This window comes from Maniola jurtina, chromosome 13 (assembly GCF_905333055.1).
Source record: "Maniola jurtina chromosome 13, ilManJurt1.1, whole genome shotgun sequence".
NCBI classification, from domain to species: Eukaryota; Metazoa; Arthropoda; class Insecta; order Lepidoptera; family Nymphalidae; genus Maniola; species Maniola jurtina.
In genome coordinates this window covers 4,196,300-4,207,120 of record NC_060041.1, presented here as the reverse complement: position 1 = coordinate 4,207,120, position 10,821 = coordinate 4,196,300, and the positions used below count along the sequence as shown (strand labels likewise).

General features: G+C 37.4%; 2 protein-coding genes across 3 annotated transcripts in view; one reads left to right on the top strand and one right to left on the bottom strand.

The window, feature by feature from the left end:
• Positions 1–1,347: 1,347 nt before the first annotated feature.
• Positions 1,348–9,006, bottom strand: LOC123871015 (protein nessun dorma). 2 transcript variants are annotated; one of them, XM_045914541.1, is made up of 10 exons: positions 8,882–9,006; positions 8,225–8,405; positions 7,774–7,987; positions 7,134–7,363; positions 6,409–6,569; positions 5,919–6,129; positions 5,192–5,364; positions 4,587–4,694; positions 2,952–3,106; positions 1,348–2,504 (listed from the first exon to the last, which is right to left on the bottom strand). In XM_045914541.1, exons 2-10 carry the CDS (start codon positions 8,403–8,405, stop codon positions 2,408–2,410), a joined length of 1,530 nt encoding a protein of 509 aa, XP_045770497.1. In that variant the 5' UTR covers positions 8,882–9,006; the 3' UTR covers positions 1,348–2,407. The 2 variants fall into 2 exon arrangements, with proteins under 2 accessions (XP_045770497.1, XP_045770496.1); XM_045914540.1 differs by lacking the exon at positions 8,882–9,006 and adding an exon at positions 8,529–8,546 and having other exon boundaries at positions 1,352–2,504.
• LOC123871018 (serine/threonine-protein phosphatase Pgam5, mitochondrial) overlaps positions 3,925–10,821 on the top strand; it is a 42,182-nt gene continuing 35,285 nt past the window's right edge. The window contains exon 1 of the mRNA XM_045914547.1: positions 3,925–3,935. The gene's annotated coding sequence lies outside the window, so the exon portion shown is untranslated. The remainder of the gene's footprint in view (positions 3,936–10,821) is intronic.

Below are 10,821 nucleotides of genomic sequence, written 5' to 3'. Positions count from 1 at the left end.
TAAAATGAAATAGAATAGAAATAAAACTTTCGTGCTACCTACTACGTTAATCACATATTACTAATATGTACTTAAATTAAATTATTTTCTACCAAACCCAATCCAATGCCAAATAACCTAAATAAATAAATTGCCTTATTTTGTAGTTTTAGTGATATAGTATTCTTCAAACCCGCAATGCATAGCGTGCAAAATTCGATGACGACGCAGCATCTGAGTGGCCTACTTATGCATAGTTCATTGACCTTTAGCGAAAGTCAAATGTTTTATTTGCAATATACCTATTGTGAACTTTTAAAAAATGCAGGAATTATATTTTCGCTTTTTTTGTGGTATCTTATCAATAATCATCACCTGCCTTCGATTTTTCTAGCGTTCTGGTTACACTTTGTGTATTATAGGCAGGTATCTTATCGTTTGTTCGAACTAGGAGGGCGATTCTAAAATCGATGGTTCTAACTTATCTATGTTTGTAAAAAAAAAAGATTCAGACTAATTGAGAACCTCCTCCTTTTTTCGAAGTCGGTTAAAAAGTGACTGCGTCTAAATCGGATTGGGACATTGGAGTGCGGACTCCGCGGACACCGATGTTCGTTGGTGCAGCATGCGCTGCATCTAGTGAAACATCTAAATCGTTGAATTACGATGATTCAGCACTACCTATATGTTTTTATAAGATGTTTACAAATATGCTAACACTTTTTTATGATTACGGCTAAATACAGACGGCAAAAAATTCCGCATGATTTCTACGTAATGGATGGAATAATCCTTGACGTGATGGTCTTACTAATTGCTAAGCCGCGTCTCGGTCGTGTCCTTGTAAAATAGTTCAACCTTAAAATAATGTTAATCACATCACACTAATATTATGAAGGGGAAAGTTTGTGTGTATGTGTGTGTGTATAATTGTTACTCCTTCACGCAAAAACTACTGAACGGATTGGGCTGAAATTTAGAATGGAGATAGATTATACCCTGTAGATTAGCACATAGGCTACTTTTTATCCCGGAAAATCAAAGAGTTCCCACGGGATTTTTAAAAACCTACATCCACGCGAATGTTTGTTATTCAAAAAAAGCTTTTTTTACAACTCTTGATTAACTACGTCTGTCGGGCATCAGGTAAGTAGGTAGTAGGTATAAAATAAAAGTAATTTTAATATCAATAAATTTTATTTTAAAAATATTCGGAAAATATGACAATACTATGGATTTTGCCTTACAATACAACTTATATAGATTATACGAATGCTATTGTACATGCATAAATACATACATAGACATAATATATATATAGACTACAAAAGAATTCTTTCTCTGCAAAAAATCTTTTTCTGCAATAGAAAAATGAACTTTTTTGAGTCGGTTAATAAATCTAAAAATTAAACCTGTATCTTTCGGCCTGCTCATACGAGGGATTATTGTCCGCGGAGGACAAAAATGGAGCACTAAGAAGTGGGGGGAAGTGGTGGGGACGTGTGGCCTAATTTGGATAACGTTTAACAATCGATTGCAATTGTTAAGCAACGTTGACTCAAGTCAGTAACTGGATAGATGACCGACTTTGGAGGTCCAAATTTAGCCTTTTCGTTTCCTCCGTGCCTCAGAGAGCACGTTAAGCTGTCGGTCCCGGTTATTATCGCTAACACCTGATAATAACTGTCTAACCTAAAAATCGAAATCTCGTTCTCTTAGTGTTGTATGCGGAAGGATCTGGGAACCCATCGCATTATTATCCCAAGAGAACTGCCACTATGTGATTGATGGAAAGGAATCATGACCCTCAGCAATGAGGAATACGACTATAAAGAAGAAGAAATGCATTGCATAACGCACACGATGAGACTATGACTATGATGGACGAATGGATGTTTGATTTTCCGCTGATGTTTCTCCGCAGACAATAATCCCTCGTCTGCTCTGGTCCTTAGAATTTTATGTAAGTACATCCGTATTTTAAAATATTGCACCTAAAACGATACCTACTTTAACACTGGAGTACTAAAATAAATTAAAGCTGTCATACATAAGAAAATGGCAAACAGAATATGTTAACTAAATATTTTTTACTGAATTACAATTTAAAAATAACCATTACATTTTGTACAATATACAATTATTATTTGTTCAGTAACATAGATGTATAAAGGGCAACATTAATTCTGCAGTGTGGCTAATTCTTATTGTACACAATAACTAAACTGGCAGGTCTAACTAAAGGTAACTAGATATAGAGTGCTATCCTTTTCAGCAAGGAGCATTATGAAAGGGACACTAATATATTTAGATCTGTCACTATAGTTTAGAGATTGTGTAAATAAGAATTAGCCACGTTATCAGATTTATCCAAACTTTCATAGGATAAATAGATAAATGCAGTTTTGACCACTTCTTTACCCTTTTTCTATGACATAATATTGTCTTGCTTTACAATAAGCACTTCTTTTTGTAGGTTGCCGGCACCAATTTTACAATTTGAAGCCACTTCCAAGCCGTCCATCCTGAAAATAGAAAATAATGAAAACTGACATTTATCCCGAAAAATATCAGTTCCGATAGGATTTTTTACAATAATAAAAAAAAGCGTACTAAATAACCACGCGGACGAAGCCGCGGGCATCGGCTAGTGAAATCGTAAGTTTCAGAGATTTATGATCTTTTTGCTTCTCATTCGATATCTAGGTCTTTGAATCTACTAATGTCAATAATTTTAAATACATATCAAAAATGTAATCAATTCCTACCAATTACAGTCCGGGTATCTTTAAAACAAGAATGAAAATGCATCTTCTAGGTAAACGCGTCCCATTTTAGGCCACATCATCACTTTCCATCAGGTGTGATTGTGGTCAAGCGCTCGCCTACAGTGATAAAAAAATTATGGCGTTGTTGGGCATTGACGTTAACCTTAATATAGCTACAATATAATGATAGACTTTTGTTATTACCCGGCGGTTTTCGAGTCGGCATTGGGCCCGAGTTCACAGCGAATGCTCTGCTCGGTGCAGTCCGATATTGCAGTGGCGTGCAGCTTGACGTGCGAGCCAGAGTACATCTGTATACCCACGCCGCATCGCTTTATTTCGCAGTTTCGGAGTTCAACCTAAAAAAAACGAAAAAATTAATCAAGTTATTTAATGGCCTCACTCCTGCAGCGCCTTAGTAGGAGTCACAACGGCATTCTGGATGCAATAAGGGATTGAATAGGCTGCCCAATAACGAAACATTGAGTAACTGTAGCCACCGGGCGACTAGAGTTGCCACGGTAGGCTTCTTTATTTATTTACTTTATACTAACACTAGAGGATGTCCGCGACTTAGTCCGCGTGGTTGGATTTAGGTTTATAAAGATCCCGTGGGAACTGTTTGATTTTCCGGGATAAAAAGTTGCCTATGTCAATTACAGGGACGCAAGCTACCTCGGTACTAGATTTCATACAAATCGCTCAAGCGGAAGGGTTTTTGGGAATCCCGTGGGAACTCTTTGATTTTCCGGGATAAAAAGTAGCCTATGTCTGTCCCCGGGATATGTAAGCTAACCCTGTACCAAATTTCGTCAGAATCGGTTAATCGGGGCATGAAAAGGTAACAGACAGGCAGACAGAGAGACAGAGAGACACACTTTCGCATTTATATGATTACCAACATGATTATAAGGAATTATTGTTACTGACTTTCTATATGGACTGTTTTGTATAAGATGGTCTGAAATAAAACATTATTTATTTCGTACTCGTAACTTATGAGTTAATGTGACCTCTTCACTTATACTGAGATCTATAGAGCGCACTTTGACTTTGCACAGACTTAAGACACTGTTAAAACGAGATAGCGTTATACCGCTGGTATAAATCTGTCTCGTTTTAACTGAAACCTAAGTCTAAGCAAAGTCCAAATGCTCTCTATAGATTCCAACCTAAGAAACTAAGTTTGTTAACTCTCACACTTTTTTCAAAATAACCCTCAGATTATTTTTGTTTTGATTTTGTTAGTTTTCCTACCTAATTTATCAATTGTGACACAGACTCTTATTATAACTTGTATTTACCAAAAATTATGTATTTCTCATTGTATGTGAACTTTTTGTGTTCTTTTTGAGAAAATAAAGGTCTATAAACCAAAACCGAAGTTTAAAGACTAGTGAATAGGTAGCTTCTAGGTAGGCGTGCCCCACCTTGGACTACACCATTACCCTATTTGGTGTAATTGCAATCAAGCACAAGCCTATATAATATTATGTCAGGTCAACGTAGGCTTATGGCATTTTAATTGCGACAATGGCAGTATCATCCTGACAGGTTTATATAAGGTCCAGTTTAAGAAATTAGCTTTAGTATCGACTATAACCTACAATTTAGTTGATACTAGAGCTAATTTCTTAAACTGGACCGTTTCAAGGAAAGATTTTTATATAAATCTGTGAGGATGATACTGCCATTGTCGCAATTAAAATGCCATAAGCCTACGTTGTCGTATTAGTTTACAAATTGCGTCCCGCAAATGGCAGACCCGTCGCTTCCACCTTAAGATTGTTGTGTTTAGGTTTTAGTGTTTGGACTTCATCTTGTAATTTTAAAACTCACCTGTGCTCCTTCGTGGACCACAAGGCCAGAATAGAAATTCTCAAATGTGCAGTTTTCAATTATTATTTTTGCTTCAGACATCGCCACTATTCCTTGTGCAAAGTCACTCTGTGAACAAATTGATATTGTTTTATTTCAGATACATTCGTCTGTGTGTTTTTAAAAATCCTGTGAGAACATTAATTTTCAGGGATAAAAGTAGCTTATGCCACTCTATATGTTTTTAACTATATCCATGCGATAAATCACGTCGATCCGTTGATCCGTTGCGGCGTGATTGAAGGACAAACTAAGAAACAAACACTTTCGCGTTTATAACATGGTTAGTGACGAATATAGTTACTATCCTACCAACAAAGCCGTGCCACCAAGCGATTATGCCGTGTAGAAATCAAAGGTCATTTCATGTTAGCTGGTTACCATCTTAGACTGCATCATCACTTACCACCAGGTGAGATGGTGTACCGCCTATATCTGAATGAAAAAAAATAACAAAAATACCAACGTTATCTATAGAGTTACGTGTTGAATCATAGATAGATAGACTATATAGACTATGGATGTATGGATATTATATGGGAATGTATGGATTTTTTATATATTACCTGACAGTTCAGCGAGTCATCAGACAGCTTGCAGTTCCTGATAAGCAGCTCTCCAGCCCGCATCACTATGATGGTGTTGACGAGTGCACAGTTCAGGGTCAGATCCTGTACCCTGCAGTCTTCACTCAACATGAGCAGACAGGACCTCATCTCTGATGCTCTGAGAGTCGCACCTACGAATACATGAAACTATGAAGTGTCGCATGCCAGCAGTTTGATTCCGAAATACCTGCATCAATCATTATTACAGTCGCAATGGTTGTGATTGGCTGAACTTATGGTATTTTTATTGCAACAAAGCATTGTAGCCAATAGTGAGCGAGTGTCAACCAATCAGAGGTGATTGCGATTGTCACACTGTACTTAAACCTATGTTAAACTGTATATTTTGATCAACTTTTATATTTATATATATTACTAGCTTATGCCTGCGACTTCGCCCGCGCGGATTACATAAATTTCAGACCCTATTTTATCTGGATTGGATTTCAAAAATCTTTTCTTAACCAATCTTATGTCATCATAGCTATCTGCATGCCAAATTTCAGGACGATCCATCCAGTAGTTAGAGCTATGCGTTGATAGATCAGTCAGTCAGTCAGTCACCTTTTCTTTTTATATTGTTAGACTTTCCAAGTTTATCTAAACTCTACTACTATTTTATCCTTTTACTTTGGATATAGGTAGATACCATCGAAAGTAAAAGGATGAAATGATTTAAACAAACCATTAAAAGTGCACAAGGATATTCTTGAGAATGGCATTTCAGGTACTTCATAATCGCTGCTGCAGAACACCACTTCTTCTGGATCCAAGGACAGCCCTTCCTCAGCCGACACCATGATCATGAGGTTTTGTTCCTTGCTCACTTTTGCTCTAAGGCATGTGGAAATGTTGGTGAATTCGTTTATACTACCGCCTTGCCATAATGCTACCACCTTAATAAGAGAAAAATTATGAGACCACTCAAATTCTCTTAGAATTGTAAATATCTAGTAACATTATTATAGGTATAGTGCAGAATTGAGTAGGCTCCTACAGTAGTGGAGTGGTGCGGGAGGGACAGATTGACGAATCACTGAGTTCTCGCGTCACTCACGTCATCACATCCCTCCCGCATCGTTCCACTACTGTAGGAACGTACTCAGTTATGCGTTATTTTTTTTTCATGTACCAAAATCGTAGTTACAAAGCTATTAGCCTGTAACTATGCTTACATTTCTTTTGCTCTTGTTCTCTTGCCATTTCACCCTTGCAAGTGCCAGGTAATGCTCTCGGACGAGGGGGTCCTCATACAGACTCCACTTGGGCATCAAACTGTCCAGGTTTGCATTCATCACTGCACACTGTGATATATAATTCGATGGTAATAACGAATCTGGAAGAACGAACAACATAATTGTAGAAGAGTAAAATGCATGTCACAGCCTATATGGCTTGCAGTCTCAGATTGAAACCAGATGGGTGACCTACTAGTTAACTACTACTACTAGAGAGAAAAGAGGAGTGGCAATGCGAGAGCCTCAATAGCCCAACAGTTGACTGTAACTGTCTGAATTCCGAAAGGTAGACGATTCAAACCCCACCCCTCGCAATATTGTCGTAGCATAAGCTTTACGCTTAATTAAAGGGGAAACGGGAATATCAGTCAGTAATCATTTAGTATATATCAGTATTTTGGTGGGAGGTTTTGGCAGTGTCTAGTTACCACCCTACTGGCAAAGCCGTGCCGCTATGCGAGTTAGCATTCCGGTATGAAACTGTGTAAAACGAACAAAAGAGGTATGGGTTTAATAAAAACTGCCATACCACTTTCGGGTTAGCCTGATTCCATCTTACTCTGCATCATCACTTACCACCAAATTAGATTGCAGTCAAGGGTGAACTTGTATCTGGATAAAGAAAAAAAATATTAAGTAAGTGTTTTAAAAAGTCATCTTACCATCATCATCAGCTATACCCCCATCACACAAAGAGGAATCAAGCTCCCTTAACTTCTCGTGAGCATTAATTGCACTATTGCGAAGCATTATTATTGACCTTGCAACAGAATTTGGTATGGAACCATTATGGAGCTCCAGCCAGAGACTCATCCTGTCTTCTACAGTTTTCGGCAAAAGAACTTTGTTGTCTTGGTCGTCCCAGGGCATCCATATATTCTCATAAAAGAATCTGCAATAAAGATTCGTAAAATAAGTAAGCGATGGACATAGCACGTAGCTTACGTATTTTTAAGGGAAGATTGCTGCAATTTGTTTACCTTTTATGTCAGCAACGAAAATATAAAAAATACTTATGAATATTTTTTTTTTTAAATCAATTTTTTCTCCCTGCCTGCTTCTCACTGCTGCAGGGAGAAGTGGCAAATGCTCGTTGAGGTGTATAACATCTGCCCTCAAAGACATTGCTTTGTGATGACCAAGACCGCTCTGCCAAGAGTGATACGACGAAGATTTTTTTTCTAATTTGTCATGGAGGAGGAAGAGCAGGGACTTTGAGATACAGAATTTTCAATCTTACTTTCGGGTTCCCAACACACATGTGAAATGACCTATTTTTAACAAAAAAAAATTCATACATACCTCATCAAATCAATGAACTGAGCGGTACCCTCAGCATTCACAAACTCCTCCCTCTGTTTCACAGTGGGCCACAGTTCTATCAGCGGCACATTCGTAACTCTCTCTGGTAGCGACACAGATTCATGTTGGACACTCAGCACATCAACATCAGCTGTGAGCTCCTCAAAGTCTACTGACATTACAGAGATTAGGGCTATGCAGGGAAATCTCACTTCTGAAATTAAAAAATATGTGAATATATAACTATTCAAAAAATAAAACTACCACAGTACAACATACATAATCTAGATAGATAACAAAAATTGGCATAAGCTAGGACATTCAGTCTATCATACTATTCATATTCACACTTTTGCACTTGTAAAATTAGTAGGAGGTTAACCTTACAAGTACTCAACTGGATGAATTATATTTTAATGTAACTAATGTATGGCAAAGATAACTTTCTTACCAAACTTCTTACAAAATCTCTTAGACAATTTCCACAAAGCATCCCATCCCACTGGTTCTACCAATATTTCAGCTTGTGTGGTCCATTGCTCTCTCATGGTGCCTCTGCCGATACTAAAGACTTCCACAAGTGCATTGAGGATGTCACTGTGATTATGGGTGAAGGTGTATACTGCTGGCATCTGAAATTTTAACATAGAATGAATTTATAGATTTGGCTGCATATTTTCCCGCAAAGAACTGATGACTATCATGAAAATAAACTAAGCTCTTTATAATATTATTTAAAATATTACAATACGAACCATTGCGTGTACGAAAAATACGCAAAAATACCTACTAAACCCAAGCGATATGGTAACGACTGACGAGAAAGCAAAGAAGAGGTTGACTTCATCATGAAAGTAAACAGCTCTTTATAAGTACAAAGTAAATAGGAAATTATGCAATGGAGTATCTGCATAGCTAAATTGTTATCCTAATAAATGCATCCTCATTAAAAATGTAGGCTGCTTTTAATACATTTTAAAAACAAACCGGCAAACCGAAACGGTGAATGTAAATTAATGAGTCACATTATTATATTCACGAGTTTTAGACACTCCGCATAGATCATGGAGTCAAAAATTAAACTCAAATACACCTAAGTAATACTTACTTTACTTTTGGATAATGTTTTAATGTTATAATATTCTAGTTTCGATAAAAATTACAGTTTTTCACAACAGCCGCCCGTTTCTCTGTTTTTCAAATTTAAATTGAATTAAAGTTGTGGTTTTTGACAAATGACAAGAGACAATGAGATTACAATGACGTTGGAGACAACATTGCCAGCACAGGCACAGGCAAGAAGCCTTTCAAGAAGCATGTATAGTGGTCACGGGTAACTTTAGAAACGTGTCAAATTTTGTGAATCGATGATGCTATACGGATCAATGGAAATAATGACCATGCAATTTTTTTTTATTCAGATACAAGTTATCAAGTTAGCCCTTGACTGCAATCTCCCCTGGTGATAAATAATGATGGAGTCTAAGTTGGAAGCGGGCTAACCTGGAAGGGTTATGGCAGTTTTCCTTAAACCCATACCTTGGCCGACTTTGGACCGAAAAGCACAGCGTAGAAAATCCCCCAATAAGTGAAAGAACATCAGGCGAGTCGCAAGGAGCGACTCGCCTGATGCTCTGTATGCAGGCAGCGCAAGACCGTAGACTATTAATATAATAAATCTCATAGATGGGGTTAAAAGTTCATTTTATGGTATGTACTTTATCTGAGTAGGTATTTGTACAAGCGAGGCCTTTGAACCTTCGTATAAGTCAACTTGAACTTAACGGACAGGGAGCAAACGGCCAGAAATGCGACTTCCAAACACTACATAGTTACGACGCGCCTTGAAGTTTTTACTTACCCAAAAATCTACGAACGCGCATAAAGAAGATTTCATATCAATAATAAGTACGTACATCGTTTAGTAATAAAATTAATTTATATTCAGCACGCATAATAATCACCTACGTAGTTTTCCTCGTTCACTAAAACTAGGTCGTAAACAAAGTGTACGAAATCACATCATTTCCCCGGGTCATTGAGTTGAAGACTAGATCTAATAGAGCGCACTTGACTTAGCTCAGACTTACTCGTAACACTCTATTAAAACGAGACAGCGTTATATCACTGGCATATAAATCTGTCTCGTTTTAACTGAAACTTAAGTCTGTCCGTCTGTCTGTCAGCGGGTGGTATCTCGTGAACCGTAATAGGTAGAGTTTAAATCACAGAATGTGGATTCTATTGCCGCAACAAATAATAAGAATTTCAAAACGACCGCCACAAAAATTAAAAAAAATGTTATTTCTTGTATAACTAACACTTGACGATTTTTTTTCTTATTCTTGTATCCAAAGAGTATGTAGAGATCACTTTGTGGGACCGAGGACAACTCCACCTCTATAGTATTGCATCTCTCTGCCCTGGGTCGTGATCCGCCCTTGTTTTTAAGTCACGTAAGTACAATTATTACGTAGTAAGTATAGTCAACAAAGCTAGGTTTTTGCACCCGCCAGTACAAGCGACTATGGACGGATCAAACCCAGCTTTGTTGCTGACTGTACATGCCTAGGCAGAGTCGCATAGGTACTACATATTATCAGCTATAACCCAAACCAGTTTTGAAACTTCAAAGCTTTGAAGTTGAAAAAGAGTTAATATTAGCTTAGCTGGTGTAGGTTAGCTAATTTTTACCCAAATGCAGCAAAGCCCAAAGGAGGGTTATGTGTTTGACCGTTGTGTATACGTATGTATGTATCTATGTTCGTTCCTATGTCCGCTTGTAACTATCAACGGCTCCGGGCTCAACCGATTTTGATAAATGATACGTCATTATATTCGTCTTGATGGCGCGAGTCTCACTGAGTACCTACCTAAAATTCTAAAATGGCGGACTTTACTTGAGTTGAAAATATATGTCAACGGACATAATACTTAGTCGGGCTTCATTAATATAAATAATGTAAAATAATGTTCTATTACGCAACAAACTTGCTGAAAATTAAGCGGCCTATTCCTACTTCCGTGTTATTATTATACAATAGTATG

Excerpts from the sequence above, each read along its gene's own strand:
- LOC123871015 (XM_045914540.1), bottom strand. Across the intron at positions 6,570-7,133 it reads GGGTATAGCTGATGATGATG|ATTCGTTATTACCATCGAAT; the intron begins GTAAGATGACTT and ends TCGTTCTTCCAG. Across the intron at positions 5,365-5,918 it reads ATCCTTGTGCACTTTTAATG|GTGCGACTCTCAGAGCATCA; the intron begins GTTTGTTTAAAT and ends ATGTATTCGTAG.